Raw genomic sequence first — 24,901 nt, 5'->3', positions numbered from 1 at the left:
AAACTCTTTGCAATATAGAAAATGAAGGCATCTGGATACAATTGCATATCTGTTACTGAACAGCTTGGTTGTAGATTGACATTTGCAAGTTACATTTTTAGTATTATTTCACATTTAAGAATCAGTAATTTCTAGCAATATTGTGAAAAGGAGCTTGCTGGGATTTTCACATCTCTACAAATCAGTGAAATTCCCTATTTTGGATTAAATCTCAGTTGTAATTAAAAACCCTCATATGTATTGTTGACATTTAAACCAAGTATTGGAAATAGACAACCCTCCAGATGTAGAATTGTCATTCCCAATATATTTCACCAGTGGCCACATTCTCAGCTCTATGGACAAATACTTACATGTTGGAATTGTTTTACAGTGCTGTATTCATACAATTTTCTATATGAGGACTAAAATAGAATAATACATAGTATATTCCCAAGAAACGTACATCACTTTAGCTGCTTTTTTTTATTAGCAGAACAATGTAGCCTTTCAATGGGGAAAATGTTTTATTTAAAAAAAATGAAACAATTTAGTGGAATAAGTTGCATTATCTCAAGAACTGAAATTATCTATCATTCCTGGCCAAATCCCCAGAAAGAATGCATGGAACTTTGAACCATATATAAACTCGATTCCTGTACAGGATGTCTATTGGCTCCCTGACGGCGTGCAGACTTTTCTAATCAGTTCACAATGGCATTTATGGCAAGAATAATCTATATATCAGTGGTGAAAAGTCAATGCCAGCTTACAGGACACACTGGAAAGCTAAGGATTATGGTTATAACAAACTGAGATAATTCCCAAGATTTTATAATTGCTTCATTTATATTTTCAGAGTAACCCTGCAAAGCCAAATTTCTTGAAGCACTAGGGTAGAAGCATTTCAAATTTATCCTGTATTGTGAATATAAATGGCCATTACCCAGTTCCAGTTATATTACAGTATTATATATAAAGTTGTGGCTAAAAGAGCCAACTTTGAATCTCCAAATCAATACAATAAATAGAGAATATCGACTGGTTTCTTATAGTACAAATTATGGAGAAAGTCTGCTAACTAGGTAACTGCTAAATAATGTAAAAGACCTTAAGACATAAGACTGTTCCATTTAAGCTTGGATTAGTAGCTTCCAGTTTGGCATGCTCTGTTAAGTGAACTTTTTTTCTGGATATTGAAGGTTTTTAATATTGATCATGAAAAGTAGTACTTTCCTGGCTCATCCTCCTTTATATTAAATCAATGGGAGGAAAAAAAATTTAAAATTCCCCCATTAGAAAAAATAAAAATTGGCACAGCTGTAGTTCAAATGCTGTTTTGGTGCTATTTTTCAATGTTGCCTACCAATTTGTCCTTCTTATACAGAGACACTGGGGCAGAAGAAAGGTATAGACAACTCAAATTTACCGCATTTAGCGTTCAAATCTTAATACTTTTAGTTTTGCTGACTCTATAGTCTTCAGCAAGTCTTATTTTTAATTCACAATTGTTTCCAGAAAAATCTGGCCTAATATTTCAATTAATTCAGTAAGCATCCAGGTTGGTAAAGGCCTTTCCAGAAATTTTCCCAAATGCATTACCTCTTGCAATTAAATCTGGCAGAATAAAGTAGAATAATACCGTAGATATACATTATGGCAAGGTATGTTTATGTGGCAGAGGAAATAATATATTAGCAAAAAGTTGATTAGTATTTCTTCAGTTCTAAAAATGTTATAAATTGAAATACAGCAATTTAAGATTAAAAGTACAAAACTATGTAGAGGGAAAGGGAAAAGATACAAATGCAATGCCCTTCTTATAAAATATTACTGATTTCTCATCCAAATTCTTGTGTGCCTTGCGTAATAAACAGCATCACTATATAATAAATAGCATCACTATATCTACTCTGAAACTTGACAAACCATTTGATTGCCAGAAAGGGGGGGGAATATACCAAGCCTTAAGAGACTATTTTGGAAAAAAGCAATTAAAATGTCCAAAGCCTTCCACATACAAATGGTTGATTTAGAAACATACTAACAGTCAACTAATTGTTAATATAAAAACATTTATGTTAACATACTTTAATGTTTATAACAATTGTTTCTTTATGACAAAACTCTACAGTGCCCTGGCTTCACTCCAGATTCTCCATGCAATACCACTCCATACGACTGAAAACCACCAAACAGCACCGTCCACATCAACCAGTCTAAGTGCATTGTGCAAATATAACAGCTTTATTTCTCTTTTGCGGAAATAATTACAGGCATTTGGGTAGAAACGTATTAAATTAATGCAGTCTAGAGTTTAAATGCAAAAATAAATATAAAGTCCAGCAGCTGATTGCATTCATAAAACTTCATTTTCCCCTTCAACGTTTAGAAAAAGATGTACAATTGTTAAATTTTCTTCATGTTGTGAAGAAAAAAAAACCTCAAACAGCCAAGATAGAAACGTACAAGCACTTTCCCCTAACAAAATATTTCTCTCTGCCGACTGCACACATTTGCAGACTGCTCTTAGCATCTACCACATTCATACTGGTTCTTATTGATAAAGAAAGAAAATAATAAGTGGAGGAGAGAATGGGATCCCATCCTGTCAAGTCCTTGCAAGGGTTTCGATTTATCATACAAAATAAACCCGAGCGCCCAAAGGCTAATTGTGCGAGGAGGGAAAGCCGAACGAACGTTTATTTGTAATCAAGTCTTTTCATAAACTGTCCCTCCCCCACCCCATTTTTTTTTTTTTTTTTTTTTTTGATGCCCTTCCACAGAGTTCCCTTCGCCAACTTCAGTATGAAGCAGAGAGCCGGGGGGGGGGGGCGGTGCGGTGGGGCGAGTACAGTCCAGGCGGCAGATCCGTTTCTGCCCTGTGGTGGGTGAGGCGCGCCCGAGCCCAGCCGAGGCGCAGCTCCATCTTCAGAGAGCAGAGTCGGAGTCGCTGGAGTCCAGGCTGTTCCTCAGGCGGCTGCAGCTGCTCAGCTTCTTCTCCTTCTGCAAGCTGAGGTTCTGGGTGCTGCGGCGGAGGCACTCGAGGGACTGCAGGAAAGACTTCTTGGCTTTCTCCTCCTCCATGGGGGAGACCCCTTCCTCCTCCACCTCTTGGATCTCGTCGAAGGTCACCGGCTGCGTCTTGAAGCGGGACTGGCGGGGTCTGCGCAACTTGCCTTTGGCCAGCTTGGCGGGCCGGATCGGCTGAGGGAATTCCTCGGCGATGCACAAGAAGTGCGGCATCACCGCCTGGTAGCTCGAGCAGATGCCCATTAACTCGGCGGGCTTGGCGGTGGCGGCTGCCATCCTGCTGCCTTCAATTCCCCCTTCCGCGCAGGGTCGAAGCACGAAACTCCCGCTCGCGTCTGGCACCTGCCGGTTGTGGCTGCTGCCCCTGAGGTGACTCTGGCTCCGCTCCGTGCCTGCTTCAAGTATTCCTCCCCGGGGAAGGAGCGAAATTGCGCGGGAAAGGCGCCGAGGACTCCGCCGAGAAAGGAGCGCAGCGCCTGCGAGGCTCCTCCAACACTCCCACTGGCTGGCGTCGGCTCTTTGCTTGAGCGCTCCTTGCTGCGTCCCAGCCCTTTTATACCCCTCGCTGGCCCGCTCAGGAGCATGCTCAGATGACAAGCAATTCCATTTAAAGGCGATGAGGCCGCTTTCCTTCCGCCTGAGGGCTCCACGGCTCTCCTCTCCCCACCCCTAAAAAAAAAGCCACAATAACAAAATAACGGGGACAACCCCTGCGATCACCCACTGCAGAGTCGGAGGAAGAGGGCGCGCTTCTGCATCACCTCCCCCCCATCCAACCGCGCGGGTGGAGTTTCCTAGCGAAGACTAGGAGGAAGCGAAGCGGCAGCTGTTTTGGAGGCGGCAGAGAGGGAGGGGGAGGATCGGGGTGCCCCCTCCCGCAGCCAGAAACGCAGCTTCGGATACATCGTGCCGAAATATAGGCGGTACATCAACCCGGAAGCTGCGGGATGGGATTCCCAACTTTAAAATTCGATTTACACAACTTTGTCGAAGCCGCAGGGACACCAATCTGCTTTTGGATATATAGATATATATATATCTGTGGGCTCAGTCGTGTCACCCCATCTCTTGTTTTGGTTTTGCTGGCATCTGCAAGACCTGCAAGTTTGTGGAAGAAGGAATTCAGGTAATTTGTTACAATAGTGTAAGAAAAGGAGTATCTGTAACATGTTTTATAGGTGTATTGTAGAAAAGCTAGGTAAATTGGTTAGTTAAAAACAGTTCAAGTGATTGAAAAGCGCTCAATTAAAAAAATAAACATAATTAACCATATCTCGACTTTATAAGCCAGTTTCAGAAGTGCACATCTTGTGCAATGTTGTTTCCTATTGCATTCCATAAATCTCAAGACCATACATAATGCTGTCCATGTTTACATCTAAAGACCATACAAACATATCCTGCTGGCAGCATTTTTAGGCCATGTCTCATGATGTTGTCTTCTTCTTGTCCTTAGCCCAGGAATTATTTATTTATTTAAATAAATAATAAGGCCAGGATTGAGACAGGTGTAAATTTTCCTTAATTGTAACTGTGCTGTACAAGTATTTACTACCTTAGTCTATCGCCATCCAAAGGGAACCTCAAGAGGTATAAAATCCACTCTACTGTGGCCATTTCTTCATTAGTGAATTATAACTTCCTCCCTTTTGCAAGACACAGATCTGGGGGAAACTATAATAAAATTTCTGCTGCACTGAAGGATCCTAAGAGCACAGTGGCCTCCATAATTCTCAAATGGAAGAAGTTTGGTGCAACCAGTACACTTATAAGAACTGGTCACCTGGTGACCAGTTGGGGGAGAATAGCCTTAGTAAGAGAGGTGACCAAGAACCCAGAGATCCTGTGTGGAGATGGGACAGAGTTCCAGAAAGAAAACCATCACTGCAGCCCTCCACCGATCTGGGCTTTAAGGCAGAGTGGCTAGATGGAAGCCTCTCCTCAGTGCAAAACACATGAAAGCCCACTTGGAGTTTGCAAAAAAATCACCTGAAGGATTCAGACTGTGAGCAACAAGATTCTCTGGTCTGATGAAACCAAGATTGAACTGTTTGGCCTCAATTCTAAATGTTATGTTTGGAGGAAACCAGGCACTGCTCATCACCTGCCCAATATTATCCCAACAGCGAAGCATGGGATAATGCTGGGGTGTTTTCAGCAGCAGGGACTGGGAGACTGGTCAGGGTTGAGAGAAACTGAATGGGGCAAAGTACAGGGATATCCTCAAGAAAACCTGTTCTACGGCACTCAGGGCCTCAGACTGGGCCAAGGTTCACTTTCCAACATGACAATGATCCTAAGCACACAGCCAAGACAACACAGGAGTTCCTTAGGGAGAGGCCTAGCCAAAGCCCTTACTTGAACTGTATTGAACATCTCTGGAGGGACCTGAATACGGCTGTCCACAGACTGAGCTTGAGAAGATTTGCAAGAATGAATGGCAGAAAATCCCCCAATCCAGGTGTGTAAAGCTTGTCGCGTCATACCCAAAAAGACTCAGGGCTGTAATTGCAGCCATAGGTACTTCAACAAAGTATCGAGTGAAGGTCTGAATACTTATGCCAATGTGATGTTTCAGGTTTTTTTTCTTTTTAATAAATTTATAGACATTTATAAGCTTCTGTTTGCATTTTATCATTATGGACTACTGACTGTAGATTAATGAGAAAAAAAATGAATCAGGCTGCAACATAACAAAATTGACAAAAGTAGAGGGGGTCTGAATACTTTCTGAATGCACTGTAAGTCTAACTAAGTGCTATTGCTATGATCCATAGCAAGCCTCTTTAGATGATGGTTTTTCTTCTTTAAACTTCTCACCAGTCTCTTTTTGAAGAATTCCTTAGTTTCACCCAACCAAAACTTTCTCGTTCTTCTCTTCCTTTTGTCCCATTGACTCTTTCTTTCTATATTTTTGTTTTGCTGTTTGCTTCTCATTCATTCTCTCTATATGATCAAACCATCACATCATATTTCATACTGGTGACTTAGTTGTTATTTAATCCATAAATCCATTTTCTCTCCAAGATCCAATACCAAACATTGGTCTGTTTCACATTCAGAACTTCTCATCTTCCTTGCTTCCTTCACTAATTATCTCAGTGTCTTATAATAAACAATGAAATCGATTATGCTGTTTTATTTATAAATTCTTTTCATTTCTTTACTTTATTGCATATGAATAGGTTTATGTTTAAATGATGTATTGACAACAAATACACTTTTTTTTTGTAAACAGTTGCCAGTTACCATGCTCATACATTCTTGGATCTCTCAATAACCCATCAGTTTTTCTGTTCTCCCTCTGATTTATGGGAGTTGAACTCCAATCCAGTATTTAAGTTGGAGAAACTTATGCAATTTCCCCCAAAATTCACTTTTGTTTTTTCTGTTCTACCATTGGGATGTAACCTGCACCCATGACCTACTTTTGAAGAATTCCTTTCATGCAACTCACTATACTCTAGTTCAGGGGTCCTCAATCCTTGGGCCACAGACTGGCACGTGTCCACGGCGTACCAGGAATCAGGCCACACAAGTGAGCAGAGCCCCATCTGCGCATGCACAGGATCCAGGAAGGGCATGAAATCTGCCAAAAAAAACCCCCACAGAACTGGTCCCTGGCACCCCAAAGGTTGGGGGCCACTGATCTAGATGACACTTATTCCAACCTTTTGACACAACATGTTAGTCCATTCATAATTAAGCCTGCATCTTCAATTCCCTCCATGTGTTCATCAACCCCATGAGCTCTAACCATATTCATTCAGATTTATCAAATCTGAAATAACTTGTTCTTCTGTTCATTTCATTCTTTTTCTTTAAATTCATTTATTAAGACATGATTTTTACTATTAATTACATTCCAAGTCACAATTTTCCATGAACCTTCACCACTCATTGTGATGTTTCTCATATTTACTTTGTTAGCATTGTCTTTGATCACTGGAGCAAGGATTATGGGAACTGAATTTCCACTCCAGTCTTCAGGTTAGACAAGACCATTTAATGGGAATCAGATATGATGTCACGAAGTTCTGAGTATCTGAGTTTCTTCAGTTATTTTTTTCCTCATATTTTATGATTGAGAACAGCAGGAAAAGTTTATGGGAAGCATATTAAAGTTACTTTTCCATAATATTCTTGTGTACTAACAGGAAATATTAAGTATCCTATGGGGAATGGTAAAAACCACTATGTTTTTGCATGGAAAGTCTGAAGTGCATTGTGTACTAGAACCAGGATTCTAGTTATCTTCAAAGTTTTTATGGTAAAGACAACTCACTAACAGGTTTATTTATAATTTATGGAATTTATACATGTAAAGAGAAACAAAGTGTTATTTTAGAACATCAATAGAGCAAGAGTGAAGTTTTGGCTAATCAACTAAGTATTTTGTTATTTTAAATTTGCGACAATATAAAACAATGGAAGCAGCCTCTTGGTGTCTTGTCCAGAATCTTCAAAATGTTCCCTCAATCATCATTTCCCAGAAATTAAGCCTCTGCATTAACCTAGGACTGAGGTTAATGCATCATCTGGCTCGCTTCCTAGATCTTTGTGAGGAGTATGTAGAATTGTGTTTGAAAGGAAAAAAAAAGAAAGAAAAGAACGATACTAATTTGGCAATAGTAAATCTTACTGCCAATTAAATGAAACTTTACCAGTAGGTTGGGGCTGCTATAGAATGATTTTTCTAAGCCATGATGTGAATAGTATATTATTATATGATGGAAACTTTACTGACACTGAGCTCAACATATTATTATTGTATAGCTTCAAACACACAATCAGTTGTCCTTTGGCTCACTCATAAATATTATCTATGGAGATATTTCTACTGAAAATTACTGCAAATAAAAATCAAAGTTGAGATACAAACCAGTAACTGAGGTTTGAGGGCATCATGTTGTTGTTTTTTACAAAGCCCTGGCTAACTTATCTGAGTACTTGAGGAAACATTTAAAAATATGAGAAGTTTGAGCTGCAGGTGCAAAACAAAACGTTTCCATCAAGTACATGAAATAGAAAACCTAGAAGAATGTTGCTCAATAATCAGGTACTCCAATAAAACATTGACATAATTATTACTCCTGGTTTAAGCCCAAAGTAAATCAGAAGCATTTCCAAAATCTAGTGAACTAGAAACAACCCTCCCCCTTCAATTTCTATTGCCCTTAACTCTCATGACTGCACATATGCATATATAATTTTTGACAAACAAGTCAAGCTTTGTTTAGCTACATGGGCAGGGAGCAAACAAGGAGGAACAAAATAGGGAAATGCTTATGAACTTAAGAAGCAGGTCCAATCCATTTGAATCAGGGTTTTTTTTTTTTTTTTTTGCAATATTCTTACAAGCTGCTAGTTTTTTGTGAACAGGTAAATTTACATATTGGCTGACTATTACCAGTGTTTCCCCGAAAATAAGACCGGGTCTTATTTATTTATTTATTTATTTATTTTTGCCTCCAAAAGAGGCACCAGATCTTATTTTCAAGGGTGTCTTTTATACTCAACTCTGGCACCGACAGCCCTTCCCAGCCGGCCCACTTCTTATGACCAAAGGATAGCTCGGTTCTCAGCTGCAGTGGCCTTCCGGAAAGACCTGTGACTCAGAAATGCAGGCCTGGCTGCAAAAGATGCCATAGAAGAAGTGGGCTAATGAGGAGAAACCTGGCTGCAAGGTGAGTGGGTGTGGGGTGCGTGGGACAGCTCCACCCCCCCACCCCTATCCTAGCTTGAGTTTTAGGTGTGTGTGCCTCGCTCCAAAACTAGGGCTTATTTTGGGGGGTAGGGTTTATATTAGGCCCAACCCCCAAAATCAAGCCAGGGCTTATTTTTAGGTTAGGCCTTACTTTTGGGGAAACAGTGTCTCTCCGGTTAAAAGAGTACCAAATGCCATCTGAAAACTCATGAAATTATCATGACATTCTTAAGAGACTTGACTTACGCTTTGGAAAACAAGCTATTAATAATATATCCCTATACCTTGTGAAAATTAAGGGTAAGCTTAGAGGAACAAATGCCTGCCCAATGTCATCCAGGGAGTTTCTCTGGTTGATGCATTGCAGTGAACCTGAATGCCCCTGACCCTGGACCAATCTCTTAATCAGTACACCATACTAAGCTTAGCATCTTACATAAAGTGTTTTGGTTTGTTATCCACAATGGCTTATTCCATAATTAAAACCCCACGCCGACTATAATGTTGATGACAGGGCATATGCGCAGAGCAGAGCTTATGTTTTTTTTTTAAAAAAAAAACCTTTATATGCATCTTATTTTAAATAAAAGTAGACATCTTTGTGATCTCTTTAGTAAAGTATAAACTGAGAACTTACTACAGATTGTAGAAAAAAGTGCACATACAGATATGTAGCAAAACATCAGCCATTCAGTATAAGGGATACAGATGGCTCTCCTATCAAAATAGTGGTTTTCTACTTTTTGTCATCAAGGTTAATACTCCCCAGTGCTCATCCCATAATACAAATATATCTGAGGCAGATAATCATTCTAACAATAAATTAGTCAGATTGATTGCATAACTTATCATCAAGCAAATAGCTCATCAGGAATGGTCAGAAACCACACTTAACTTTTTCTAGTGAAAGAAGAGCAAAGGGCCACAGCATGCAGGATAATATATTATGCTTTTATGAAAAATATATTTTGAACTTTTGGATAATTTCCCATGCTCTTTAAATATGTTAGATCTCTTCTACAGTTTACAATATGGCTTTGGGGGTGCCAATCAAAATCCACTGAAAAGAGATACTGGTAGACCAGAGCATGTTACTCCATGCAAAGTCATTACAAAGACATAAAAGTAATACTGTAGTGCAATTAACTATGTTTTCCCCCAAAAATCATAAACAGAATAGTCTTGTGTCCACTATGGTATCCATCCTATATTGCATTTTCCCCAGTTTTCAGCCATACAGTTGCACTGGAAAAAACTGCTCTCATCTGGAACTCAAACATCTTTTTTAAAAAAAGGACACAGCTTGTTTACAATCAAAGCTAGTAGCTATCTTGTTAAATAACGTGAATTTGATTAGATTAATAAGCCAAAAGATCCTTATTCTAACTTGTGAAATCAGCGTTAATGAGCAAATTATAATTCACATATGTTATGTATTTTATTTCAAGGCAAATATGCAGTATTTGCATACTTTTCTGATTTTTTTTTCTCATTTTTAATTTTATTTTGCTATTTAATTCTTCTTAGAATTTCCACACTTGAAATAGGCTGCTGACACAGAGAAAACCCTTTTATATAAACAGATGTTTGACCTGGCTTAGCAACAACCTATCAGGAAAGAATCAAAGACTCAGAACAAAAGATATTTGATCGCTAACCTATAATTAAATACTAATCATGCTCATTCTTTTCCATCCTCTCTTCTCCCTTGTTTTATGAACAGAGTCCTGCATCAGAACAACTATTTTCTCTCCATCTGGGAAAAGGGTTTATGTAATATCATTGTGAACATAAATTGTTTTGGATAATTTTCTGCTGAGCATTTTCCATGTAGCTGAGACTGCTGTTTGCCAAGCACTGGGGCTGCTTAGCCCCCTTTTTGTTAATATGATCCATGCAGAAATTCTTAGCCATACTGAAAAAAGAATATAAGATGCATAACAGGTGGGCAGAGTAGTTTTTGCTCAAGCAAGCCTAAAATTTTTAAGTGGCAATATTCACTGATGTAATTTTCTAACTTGGGTTTTGGCTTGCAAACTGCCCTAATGTCTATATTTGTTCCAGGGGCTTAAGTCATTGCTTTAATCTCCTGGTATCTGAAATGTGACACTGACATATAGCTGACTGATACTTCATGCCATGCGGTTGCTCTAAGTAAGTATATTCCTTGCATACAGCAGATTCAATATAGCATATACGTAAGGTATTCTGACTATATCTGGTAACATTTGAACCACTACATGTTATTTAAACCAACATTAGATAAAGGAAAGGCAATAACACCATTGTGACTGAGCATCGTTCTGAATTATGGATTGTTTTTATTATCTGCCACCATCACCAGCTGACTAGATGAGAATTATACATTCTATTGTAATTTTGGCATGGTTTTCTTTGGTTCAAAAGCTACAAGTCCAAAGGCTGCAAAAGCCCCATTTGGCTCAGGGACTTAATTTTGAATAAAAATGTATAAAGTGAACCTCTAAACCTTTTTGACTTGTCTTAAATTTTTTAGTGTTGGTGGAACAGTTGTTAGTGATTTATCAAAGCAGCATTAAACGTCGAGGAGTAAAGCTGTTTACCTTGAATGGAGAAAAAGTAAAAAAGGTAAAGGTAGAGGTTTCCCCTATCCAGTCATATTTATTTATTTATTTATGAGACTTATATACCGCTCTAAGTGCAAGCACTCTCTAAGCGGTGTACACCAGTAAGCAATGTATATATATATTTACATTGCCCCCAACAATCTGGGTCCTCATTTTACCTACCTCGGAAGGATGGAAGGCTGAGTCAACCTTGAGCCGGTGAGATTTGAACCGCTGACCTGCTGAACACAGTCAGCTAAAGTGACCTGCAGTACTGCACTCTAACTGCTGCGCCACCTCAGCTCCTATTTGGCGATAGGAGGCGGTGCTTATCTATACTTCTTAGCAGAGGGAGCCACCGTTGTCCGAAGACATTACTGTGGTCATGTGGCCAGCATAACAATATGCCGAGGCACGCATAACGCTATTAACTTCCTGCCAAAGTGGTATCCATTTATCTACTTGCATCTGCATGCTTTCGAACTGCTAGATGGGCAGGAGCTGGGTAAGGATGGGAGCTTGTCCTGTTGTGCTACATTTGAATCTTGAACCGGACTGTCAGCTTTCTAGTTGGTAAGCTCAGCATCTTTAACTGGAGAAGCCCGGGAGAAAAGGCATTTGAAGCTATCTGCAGAGCTGTTTTCTACTGCTAGGAGACAGGACTGTGCCAGATGTTTTGTTTTCAATTGGGAATTTTCTGTATTCAAAATTATCCTTAATAGAGTAAATATTCACCTGTTTCTCGGTCCTGTACCATTATTTCACCAGTTTGGTGCAATTTCAGCATCATTTCATTCTTACAATTGCAGTATTTAAGGTCCATCCTGAGATCCTGGGAGAGGTTCTAAGGAGTTGGAGGATATATGTGTTTTCTTCCCTTGGATATTAGAAGCAAACTTTGGAAAAGAGTATCTGAAATGTGATATTTCTAATGGTCTCTAGATCTAATTTTTTCCAGGACTGGGAAATTACAAGCTTTGAAAGCCTTTATACAGGCTCTGTCGGAGTGTGAGTTCAGAAGCATTGACTTCTAAAACAAGCATTTCTTCATCCAAGCACATTAGGTCCAAAAGCCTTTATGGACTGAATAGTTTCAGATTTGGGAGGTATAATTTAACAACATTTTGACATTTTTTATTTTTATTGGATTTTGAAGAATTTGGTTTTACCTTAGCAATAATACCTAACCAGTATGGAATTACAAATCTACAACGTGTGTATCAAAGTTCCTTCAAATTTTATATATCTCCAGCAGAGCATAAAAACAATGAGAGTCAATCCTTTTTTAAATATTCTTAGAGAAGTCCAATAGACATAAAGATATTTTTTGCTGAGAAAAAATGATTAGACTTTTTAGCCAAGAGTATAATAATATAATATGCACTATTTTTTAAAACCTGAAGCTATTGGTTGGATAATATAGCATACTCCAATTCATTATTTCAAATTGTATGGATATTATCCAAATTAATTTCTGAATTCTAAAGTCTCTAGCATCAAGTTGAAAATTGAAGATGATAAAGAACAACAAATGCAGTTTCATGCTGCATTTTTAACTGATGAAACAATCTCATTATTAACTATACAAGTAGAAAGCTTGAAATAATCATTTGTAATCCAAAAAAAGAAATTCTATTAGGAATCTAAATTTCCCCAATAAGTTTCAAGCCATATCAAAACCTTTTTGATATAAAAATCTTTGTATACTGATCCATATTAATCAGCTCCAATGGAGCTAACACTGATTAATGTGTATCAGTATACAAAGCTAATTATATCAAGTCATTTATGGTTTAAAAATCTGGTGTTCTTTCATGAAGCCAGACTAGGCAGGGTAAATTGTTGTGGCCAAGATCTTCTTGCCATTGCACTGTAGCTATTAAAATGTTAGCATCCTTTTAACAAAGATGTTGAAAGATAACTTGTGCACTAAGTATGATCCTCTTCAGCCATCAAATTTACAGTAATGCAAGAATCGTAATATGAAACTGGTAGCACTTCATTTTCATAAGATCTGAGTTATCTCCAGGAGATATTAAGGAATATCTTCTTAAAATTTTAATACCATTCTAATATTATCCCATCTCCTCTAGGAGCTTTTCATATCAACAGTATCATAGATAGTATAGAATCATCATTTCCTAGAAAGGGAATGGTGCAGTCAGATCCTCTGAGTGAACATCTGAAATTACTAGCTTTATCTTAAAAAAAAAAAGCCTTTATCTGATGGTTTGCTATAGTACATCTGTAGAATACATGTATTTAAAAATTAAAAATATTGAAGGCTTATTGCATTATATTAAAATTAATGTGCATTTCTTCCAAGAATTACTTAGTAGAGATTTTATTTTTAAGTAATTTGTAAACATACCATAGGTCCTTTATAAAATTTAACTAAGAACACATAAATGAATCTGGATGTAGTAAAGTGAGTAGCACATTGAAAGTTGTAGTCCTTATGATTATCTCATTTCTGTAGACATTATCAGTTTACCTAAATGATTTTGGTTTAAGTCTAAAGCTTATCTTCAAATTTGAAAATTGTCCAGAACTATTAGTATTAGGGCTGTCTCATTTTAAAAAACATGTCTGTATGCAATTACATGTACTATGTATATGATTGTGGAATGCATATGAGGAAAGTATTTTTGCCTCTCAAGTCTATTAAGACTTAATATGGGCACTATCTCATTGCCTTTTTAATTTTAGCCTAATTCAAACCTCAATTGAATTTCAGCATCATCCAGAATTATAGACTGAGATTTATTTGATGCCTGGTAATATACATCAAAATCAAAGCAATGGCTACTTTCCAACCATATGGTTCCATTACTAAAAAATTGTCCTGCCTCTGGACGGTATTAATGGGTCACATCTATTATTACAGCTGGTGTGCGATGAAGCTTTCTCTTACTGCCCTCCCAGCTTTCCTGGAAGGAAAGGAGGTAGAGAACGGAAAAACCTTTATTTTACTGGTCAAAAATACCACCAGGTATAACTCTCTGTTTAATCAAAAATTTTAAAAGCTTAAGCTCTTTAAAAAAAACAAAACACCACTAAAGTAAAAAGGAAGGAAGTGCAGAAGTATGCAAAGGGAACTCTCAGAAGATATAAACATTTCAGTTTAGTACAGCTTAATACAGAGACAAAGCAGAGGTAGCTGATTGTGAACAACAAAAATGAGATGTTCCAATATGGATTCTGATGCAGCAAGTGACTGATGTAGTTCAGTTAATTTTGCTGACAGATGTCAGACTGAATAACAGCTTGTCTTCTAAACCATCAATGACAAACTACATTCTCATTAATTCAGCAAGTAGAGTACAAATAGTTTTCTGCCAAATGTATAAAATTGGAATGTTTGCAAGAATGGTATTTGTATGCATATCTTTTAAAACAAGGAATTAAAACTGAATGGCTACATGAAAGAGCTGGTGATAAGCCTTAACCATTTGTTAAGAGGGCCCCAGATTGACTAATCTTGAAAAGATCGCAACACATTATGATTTAACTTCTCAGTGTTTCTGTCTTGTATAATATAGAAAACAACTTCCCCTTATGAGAATAAACAGAGTAAAAAGGTATAGGTTAATTCATTTTTGTACCAGGAGGCAAACTGCAACTTGAAGTAGACATATTATAGCTAGACTGCCAAAATCTAGATGACTGCTAAATGGCAACTATCTTTGCTATCAGCTTGGGCTCCTTTGGATTTTTCCAGCCTATATATGATACACTTCCTTAAAGAGGCCTTTTTGTCCCTCAAACATTCAAAAGTTGAACATCTCCTTTTTAATGTAATTGCTTTAATTCAAATGGGGGATTCCTGTACTGTTAAAAGATCTGAAAATAAAAAGTCTCATATTTTGTACTTCCCAGAAGAAGAGGTCAGGTCTGAGTAACAAAGTCTTTGCTCAAGCAGCAATATACTTATCAAAACTTCCCCAGCACTGATAAAGAAACCTGGAACACATTGACATTCATAAAAAAGATTTTGTCTTCTTAGAAGGGCTGGTGATTCCTAACTCAAATAAATAAATAAAGGGTTGCTATAGAAACCAGATATTTAAAATTCAAACACACACCATATACATGCCTACAAAGTCATTAATAGGACTTTTTCTACTTTCAAATGAAAACATTTATCTGCCCAGAAAAGGCAATCTGGAAACCTGTGTTTAGTTAAGAAAAAGATGCCAGCACTTGATGTTGAAATATTTTGGGCTTCACAGATATCCATCAAGACTTGTTTTATAGTGCCAATTGATGAAAACTGTTGTCCCAGGCCACCCAAGGTTCATTTCTGTTGGTTCCCTACCTCCTTAAGCATTTTCCTATCAACTATCTGCAGCCCTGAAAAGGTATTGGGTGACTTAGCCTCTGATCACTCAAGCAATCCTAACATAATGGATAGAATGGGGCCAACTTGTCAGTTGGATAAAAATGCATGAATGATTTCAAGGAAAGACAGACTATAAAAGAAATGCTCAAGCAAAAGAAAGAGAAGGTGAAGAAATAACAGTGGATTGGCTATTTTCTGTTTGTTTGTTTTTTTAAAAAAAAGCTTCCTTCTTCCTGGTGGCGTTTACTTTCATTTTGCTACATAGAAACTCTTATCAAATAATGAGGAAGAGGTACATGTCTTTTTATGGACAAAAGTACTGTTGACCCAACACCCTATTTTTGTTTTAGGCCTGAGGGAAATAGCAATTAGAAAGTTCCAGAAAGTGGAGCAATATAGACATGCAGTGTTCAATGCACGAACCATTTCGTGCTCAGAACAGCTGGTTTTGGATAGTTCCTATATAACCTGAAATGCATACATTTCAGCTGTCTGGGCAAGTGTGTTAGCAAATCCAGACAGAAGTGGTTGAGGGGAAAAGTGGGCAAATGGCAGAAAGACAAAGGGAGAGGGGGAAGCAAAGGTGTTGAGAAGAACAGCAGTAGGCCATTAATTGTCTCCAGTGGAAATCTTATTGCTAACACCAGTAAGGGAGGAACAGATGTACAGGCCAATATATTTCAATAAGAGGAGGCTGGGAAAATTGGAGAGCCAGGTCAGTTGATGGGACATGCCATCACCCCTAATCAACATGGGAGTGACATGGGGGCAGCTGAGGGGAGTAAGCTGATAAAATATTGTATAAACAGGAGCTGCTCAGAATTAGGAATCTGGGTGCACCTTTTCTGACTAAAATATTATTAAAAGGTATAAGGTTTTGTAAACTGAAACTCATTTCATGAAATGCAGAGTGGTTTAGACTGATGCAGGATTTAAATTGGGTTGAGTAGAGAGTGAAATAGTGGATGGAGAGAAGGTAGGTTGGCTATGCAGGCTATGTGTAAAACATTACAATAAATCAACAATTGTAAATTGTCAAAAACTTCTTACATTTGTTCAGACCTGCTGAAATTGCCTACAACCTTTTGGTATATGCAAGTTCAACAATTTCTTGTTTGAAAGTGCTGTTAAAGTCCCCCTTTTCCAAAATGATTACTTTGAGGTTTGCTATGGAACATCTTGGGAGGTTTAAATGCTTTTGTGTTTCGTTAGTCTTGTTTTGAGTCTTGATGTCAAACTTTCGTCCATTAGTTTTTTGTCCTATGTAGAATCCAGAGGATAGCTGGCAGATAATGACATGTATCAGTTGGAAGAACAACATGTGAAGGTGCCTCTAGTTTGTGTGTATTTGTTGGGGCCTATGATGTAATGTATATATGCAGGAGCCAATTTTTACCATTTTGCCGTTATAGAACTAACAAGGATCTCCTCCTCCAATACCAGAAACAGCTCAGGGAACAGAGATCTGTGTTAAAGGAGGGTGGAAATCAGAGAGAATGCTCTCCTTGATGTTATGTTGTCCAAACCAGAGCACCCCAAGAAGTCCCAAGTTTCAGCTCTGCTGAATTGTAATTAATTGTTAACTAGTCCAAAATAGTTTGATAGAATCTCTAGAACCTGAACATTTGATTTCAGTTTCTAGGGAAAACTACTGTCTTCCAATAAGGTTGTTTACTGCTCCACACATCATCAGGTTCGTGCATATATTAAGCTACAATATGATCTATTTTGTCTTAGCATGTCTAAAGCTATCATGCCTTGTATTGTAGCTTTATACTTCATTGTTTGTTCAAAAAATAATAGCAGATGAATAAGATTAGCTGTTGCAATTTGGGTATAGTTTATGGCTTAACCTGCTGTGTGAACTAATCATGGCTTATTAAATAATCATGGTTAAACTAAATTTAGCAAGATTAATACATTTTGTAAGGTTTGCTCATAGAGTTGGACAAATGTTTGCCTGCTGCCTCTCCTATTACAGAATTTTTGAAAGGCTCATTCCCCCAAAATAATTTTGCAGAAAGAAGCTACCTTCAATTGCATAATTTTCATTTTCAATGAAAGCTTGCCATGGATACAGCTATAAACTGCATTTGAAACAAATTCCTGCCATTTGCCCCGGGTTACACAGGTTAGATTTTCAATTATGACAAAACAGAGCTATCTATTGATTACACAGCTTTATGTCCAGCCATCACAGGCCACAGGCACTACTGAACAGCAATTCTTTTTGATCCAGTTAAACATACAAGCACAAAAAAAGGAGAGGGGGATTCATGTTTATTGTCCAGTTAGTCATTTTTTAATGTGCATAAAAGGCTGAATCACATATTCAGAATCAAAGCAGGTAATGAACAAGCTCCAAGGGAGAAGGAGGAAGAGAACCATTTACAGCAGTGCAGCAGCTCCTCTAAAGGAATTGCCACTTACATCTAGGGTACCTAATCCAAGTATGAAACATTAACATTAACCTAGTAACTAATAATTTGGGAAAGGGGTGGAATTTGAAGACCATCCTGTGGGCATTCACATGATATTCATTGCCACTGAAGTTTACCTTTTCATTAAGCAGTTGGCATGGCAGCACAGCCAATTACAAAACCATCCATCAAAAGGTAAACTCAGTGAGGCTGCTGTCTGACAGCCAGCTATATTCTTCTCCCTTTCCTATCCCATCAGTTTGACTTGTCTGGGGACATGGAGCCCACTTCCAGACCAAACACTCAGGTACAACTCCTTATCATGTTTACTTAGTAAGGCCTATGGAAGCCCACAGATTCCTATACATTAAAGTGTATAAAGATTTAAGACTGCTCTTTTAACAGGGGTGGGTGGTGGGTGGGTTACAAATGTCAGAAAAAGTGACTTATCAATCCATCCTTGAAGTTGCAACCACTGCATCACTCCACAATCACACGCTCTCAGTTTGGGGCTTGGCAAATATTTATGACGGTTGCAATGTCACGTGATCACAATTGCAACCTTCCCAGCTGGCTTCCAACAAGCAAAGTCAATGGGGGAGCGTGGATATACTTAACAGCTCTGCAAGTCACTTAATAATCACTTAACCTGTGACTCACTTAACAACCATGGTGGTTCACCTAATGACTTCAGTAAAAATGGTTGTAAAATTGGTTCCACCCATATGATTTGGTTAACAACCACATTCTAATTCTGGCCCCAATAGTGTTTGTAAGTCAGGGACTATCTTTTTGGGGAAAAAAAAAAAGATGCTGATGTAAATATATCTGGAGTGCTTCTCAACTGAAGACCCTGAGCAATCATAACTAGGAATGTAATCATTCATTCCCCATCTAATTTTATGAATAACTATACTTGAGAAGAAACATGCTCCTGACTCTTGAAAAGTGAAGCCAAGGTTCCTAGATATGTATTTTCAAATGTTACTGAAGTTCATCTAATACAACAGAATGCTAGATTGAATGGCATGAGTTATTTAAAACAGCTTTGTTTTATCTTCAGTAATAACAGTCTTATTGGTATAGGTAGAAGATCCTACTGAAACCATCCACAGGATTACAGCTAATTATATTAGATATTTCTTTTACCCTGCTCCCTCTTCCCCCAAAATTGCTCCAGCATTGCAGAAATGGTCATGAACACGGCAACTACAGTTACAAGTTCTGAAACTGGAAATGTTTCTGAAATCCATTATTAATCCTTCTCCTCAAGAAAAATCCTTTCTGTTCTCCACTAAAGATAACATTTGCGCTCTGAATGCATATAACATTTTGACTGGTTTTAAACAATAAACAAATAATTTTATCATCAGGATTACATGTTAGCAGGCAGTCTAACTGAAAACAATACATTGCTCAATGGAAATATGCAAAAGTTGTACGTTCTCTTTGCAAGCAGTTTCTTCTCCCCTGAGATGGTGGCAGTCAAATGGTGAATCTGGCTGGGTCATCACATCCAAGTCAGCATCAAACTCTGGACTCAGTAGTGAAAGCACAGTTCTGCGTTTCATTCAGTCATGTATGCATTGCCTCTGGTTCTGGATATATTGTCCTGAACGTCAAATTTATACGTGGTTCCCTGGAGTGATATTCCTTGGGAACACGGTGCTGAAAAAAGATCCAAATCAGCCCTTCAGTTACATAATACATATTAAGGAAATACAGATATCTTGGTTTTTGGCATGCAAAACATCAAATTGTATTTAAAACGAATTTCCGTAAAACTGCTATACTTGGTTTTCTTCCAAAAATAAAGAAGCCAAATCCCATCTTCCTTTTGTTCTTTTTTTTGTTGTTTGTTTCTTTTTTTCTGGTTAACAATACAACATTAGTTGCTTATTGCACTACCACGCAGCACTATTTCACAGGTTAGTACCCGCACGTCTTCTGGTTGTTCAGGAAAAAACCCAAACTTGTAAGATTTTTGTGACCTGAAAAAAGACAAGCAGCCCAATCTCATGGCAAACAACTTTTCAGTTCTCCCCACCTGAATGTGTTTCAGTGTTGCATTAGCCTCAGGTTACTCCTTGACTTACAACTATTCATTTAATGATTGTTTGAAGATAAAATGGCACCGAAAAAAGTGACGTGTGCCAGGTCCTCATGCTCACAACCATTGCAGCATCTACATAGTCACATAAGCAAAATCTGGGACCTTGGCAACCGGCATCTACAACAGTTGCAGCATCCCAGTGTCACATGATTGCCATTTCCAACCAACTTCCATTAAGCCAAGTCAATGGGGAAAGCCAGATTCACTTAATGACAGCATGATTCACTTAACAACTATGACAAAAAGGTCATAAAATTGGGTGTGACTCATTTAACAACCCCCCTTGCTTAGCAAGGAAAATTCTGGTCCCAAATGCGGTCATAAGCCGAGGACTACCTAAATATAGATCTGTAGGGAAGAAAACAGCATTTGTATATTTTTTCTCTAGGCTCCTCACCTGCCAGTCTTCTTGAGTAGCTCCTTCCATCATTAGCAAAGTACCATGATCCAATGGCATATGAACTCTTTGCACATAAGTATAATCATTGTTATCCTCCTAAAAAAGATTTATTAAGTATAGTTAATCTATAGTTATAAAATTATAGAATTGGAAGAGGCTACTTAGGCTATTTTATTCAACCTCTGCTTACGTAGTTGTCTTAGCTTCTGCTTAAATACAATTAATATAGGAAAATAAAATGTCCTTAAGCCAAGTGTTCTCATGACTTCCTAAAAGAGCTGATGGATTTGTGCGATCCCTCCTATTACTAAATCTAATAATGTCATTAGGATTAGGAATGGACAACCCACATTATTTTATTAATTAAAGTTTAATCAGATAAAACAATGATATATTTTGCAATTTTATAAATATAAAATAACTCAGAAACTGCAGCTAGTCCACAATGTGGTGAGGCATGAAAGGCAGCATCATGTAAAGCAGCAGTCTACATGCAATTAGACTACAATATGCATCATTGTGAGAAGATACTCTCAGTCCATGAAGGAAAGTAACTGATATACCAAATAAATTTGGGGAAAAGCCCTGCAGGCCACAGCTGTCACATCATCTTTCAGCAGAAGCTGCCAGTCCAGGAGAATCCCCCAAATTGCACATTAGGTCTGCCTGGAAAACTGTAATGGGAATTCAGGCTAAAAAATGGGAGTCAATGTGATCAAGTGGTTAAGGCACTCGGCTAGAAAGAAGGAGTCCATGAGTTCTAGTCCCACTTTAGCCATGAAGGTAGCTGAGCTCTCTCTTAGCCCAACTCACCTCCCAGGGTTGTTGTTGTGGGAAGAATAGGAGGAGGAAGTTGTGTGGGATATATTTATCGCCTTGAGTTATTTGTAAAAATAATAAAGGCAGGATACAAATAAATAAATAAAATCTATGGGAACATACAACCCATTCAGATTAGGCAGGGAATCCTCCTCTAGACTCTAAACAGTCACTGAAAGAAGACTCAACAACTTGGTCAGCTTGGGATTGAGATACAGTTGAGTATCATCCAGGACAGCAATGATCGCAAACTCTGTTTCTGCAAATGACCTCAACCACAGGCTTTATACGGATGTTAAACAGGAGAGGCAAGAACAAACTGCCCATGTGAGGAAGAAGAGAACCACACAATACTTTTGCTCCCATTGTTAATCCACACAGTGCATTTGGAAAGATACCATATTTAATAAGTTATGCTATCTCTATACTACGACCTGGCCTAAAACTCAACTGAAATGGGCCTAGATAACTTACTTCTGTCAGAGCACTCTGAAACTCCAATTCAAGTATCTTCTCAATAACAAAGAAGGGAAGGTTGTAGACTAGAAAAAATGTTCAGAATTGTTGGATCCAATAATGGCTTCTTGAAGAGGAAGCACATTGCTACCGCCTTCAAGGCAGTCAGAATCACCGCCACATTAAAAGATCCATTCACTACCATATGGACCCAACCACATATCGCTCAACGAGAGAAAGGAGAAACACAGATCTAAAAGGCAGATAGTGGATCTTGTTAATGCTTCTATCAAAATATACAGAATGGCCCAATCAGAGCCTAATTCTTAGCAATCAAGTGATTTGATTCAAGAGGGGTCCAGGATAATGCAAATAGTTCTATGACACACCCCAGCAGAGAGCATGATTAAATAGAGCTGCTGGCCAATAACTATTTATGCTGCAATGCAATGTCTAATTCAAGCTTGGTTGGATTCATTCATTCTTCTTCTTCTATCCTCAATAGCATTCTAAGTCTCTCTTTTGTCATTTTATCTCCAGGAGCTCCTCAGAAAATGAGGAAGCTTTTCAGGATCAAGGAAAAAGAAAGTTGATGCAATCTGATCCAAGGCCCTTGACACCTGCCCATTACAAAGGGCAAGTAAAAGCTAGATTGCTCTCTGTGAAATCTATCAAGGTTTATCGGTATGGGTCAGCTTGATCTGATAGATATAAGCTCCCAGCAGGGGTGGGGGAAGTGCCAGTAAGCTGAAGACAAACCAGAAAATGATCTAACCATAATGAAAGACTGCTAATAATATCCTCCACTTTCAGATCACACCTAACTGCCCCAAGATAAAATACAGTTCTAACATGTAATCACCACTATGAGCTAGCCTCTAAAAATGTGGGATAGATTCATGGTTGCCATGAGCTCTTTCACCAATCCATGCTTGAACACCACAATGCTGGCTTGAACAGGCAGAACAATAGCAAGTTTTGTTGGTGTGTAAAGGGAGAGTGGGCGTTGAGTTCCGGCAGCTGCTGGCTTCCAAGAAAGATGGAGAGGAAACCCAAAGTGCATCACCTCTCAGTGTATCTGTATAGATCCTATTGAATTTCCCAAACTTTTGATGATCTTAGCTGCCCTTCTCTGATATTTATATCCCATCCTTTCTCTAAGGAGCTCAAGCATTATAAACAGTTCTTCCGTTTCCACTTTAATTCTAATAATATCCCTGTAAGCATTAGGTAATGAGATAGCAATTGGTCTAAGCTAAGCCACCATGCTTATTAAACAAGAAAACAACCTGGAGTCAGATGTCCAATTCTAAACAATGAGATCTCTAGCAACTCTTGGAATACCTCCAGATAAGGTTTATATTATATTACCAGAGGTCAAGATATTGCTACTTTCTGTCCCAGATAGTTCCATTACATGCACAGTCCTTTAGATTACAAAAGTAATTCAGTTTAGTAGGAAAAGATAAAGCAGCTACACAGTATAACTGGTAGAACCAAGGAATGATGAATTTCTGCAAGCAGTATTTTTACCATCAAGAAAACATCCAGAAAATGTTTTTTTCAAAGAATGTATTATTCTACAGCTAGAATCATATATTCTATAATGACTATGTGGAATGTAGATACATGTAGCTTCCATTGAGCAAGTGGCACTATGCCCTCAATCAAGAAGCATCCAAAATCTTCCCAGATCCATATTGTATTCAGATTCTTCCAGAGTTAAAAATTCAGCTACTATATCATCTAAGAAAAGCATCTATCCTTAAGTTTGGTGAATGTGTTCAGAAATTCCATTCCAGTATACTTCTTTTTTTTAAAAAAAAAAATTCTTGCAAATCCACTGCAAATTCTTGCAAATCCACAATTAAGGAATGTTTTCAAGTCTGAAATGTTGACAGGATATTAGGCAATTGGTTAAAAAAAATATTGAGGGGTCCTTGGTGCTCTCTGAGCTTGCTTGTTTTCTTGCATTACCCTAACAAGTGATATCATCAGTGCTAGTAAGGAGTGCTGTTTTCTGTCTGTTTATATTCTGGTGTCTTGCCTATTTGTGTGGTGGGAGTGGTCTTAGGAATTCTTTGGTTGGGCTGTTTACTAACGGCTCTGTGGCAGTTTCTTGATTGGGGTATTGCTTATTTCAGTGTTTCTCAACCTTGACAGTTTTAAGGTATGTGGACTTCAACTCCCAGAATTCCACAGCCATTCTGGCTGTGGAATTCTGGGAGTTGAAGTCCCCATGCCTTAAAATTGTCAAGGTTGAGAAACACTGGCTTATTTGATTGTTGGTCTGAGTTGATGTTGGAGTTAATCTATGCTGATCTGAGTGCTGATTACTGGGGGAGGGGTGCTGGAGTCTTCTTCTCTTTTGGGGCTAGTTGATTGTCTCTTTTGCATAATCTATAGATGTTGTTAATGTCTATGTTTCTATTGATGGCTGATTTGTCAGAGTGCCAGGCTTCTAGAAATTCCCTGGCATTTTTGGATTTGGCCTGGTCTAGGATTGTCACATTTTCCCAGTTGAAACTAAGGTTAACTGCAACAACCACTATGTAGGACAAACAGTCAGAAGACTGGCAGAACGCATCCATGAACACCAACTGGCAGTCAAAAGGCATGATAATTTTTTTTTTAATTTCACAACATATAGACAGATTTAACCATAGTTTCAACTGGGAAAATGTGACAATCAGCACTCAGATCAGCTCCAAGGTCACTTTCAGACTAACAATCAAGTAAGCAATACCCCAATCAAGAAATGCCACAGAGCCATTAATAAACAACCCAACCAAAGAATCCCTAAGACTGCCCCCACCCACCCAGTCAGGCAAGACATCAGAATATAAACAGACAGCAAACAGCACTCCTTACTAGCACTGATGTCACTTGTTAGGGTAATGAAATGTCTGCAAGAAAACAAGCAAGCTCAGAGAGCACCAAGGACATCTCATTTCAACCCTGAGCTCCTTCATTGGTAAATAAATAGTCTGAGGAACTTTCTATGTACTACTCTATAGGACCCATCCACACAGTGTATCAGACTTAAG

At 38.2% G+C, this 24,901-nt stretch overlaps 2 protein-coding genes across 2 annotated transcripts in view; both read right to left on the bottom strand.

Moving 5' to 3' along the window:
• Positions 1-2,205: 2,205 nt before the first annotated feature.
• CUNH11orf96 (chromosome unknown C11orf96 homolog) lies at positions 2,206-3,683 on the bottom strand. Its single transcript, XM_039343325.1, has one exon. The coding sequence runs from the start codon at positions 3,286-3,288 to the stop codon at positions 2,911-2,913; it is 378 nt and encodes a 125-aa protein (XP_039199259.1). The 5' UTR covers positions 3,289-3,683; the 3' UTR covers positions 2,206-2,910.
• Positions 3,684-17,909: 14,226 nt separating this feature from the next.
• Positions 17,910-24,901, bottom strand: part of ALKBH3 (alkB homolog 3, alpha-ketoglutarate dependent dioxygenase) — a 28,018-nt gene continuing 21,026 nt past the window's right edge. The window contains exons 9-10 of the mRNA XM_039343324.1: positions 20,577-20,675; positions 17,910-19,734 (exon numbers count right to left, since the gene is read on the bottom strand). Of these exons, the coding sequence (XP_039199258.1) occupies positions 19,642-19,734; positions 20,577-20,675 (192 nt within the window). The 3' untranslated portion in view covers positions 17,910-19,641. The remainder of the gene's footprint in view (positions 19,735-20,576; positions 20,676-24,901) is intronic.

This window comes from Crotalus tigris, unplaced genomic scaffold, assembly GCF_016545835.1.
Source record: "Crotalus tigris isolate CLP2741 ecotype Arizona unplaced genomic scaffold, ASM1654583v1 scf7180000017841.2860490, whole genome shotgun sequence".
Taxonomy (NCBI): Eukaryota; Metazoa; Chordata; class Lepidosauria; order Squamata; family Viperidae; genus Crotalus; species Crotalus tigris.
The sequence above is the reverse complement of the archived record's forward strand: the minus strand, read 5'-3'. Positions and strand labels throughout refer to the sequence as shown.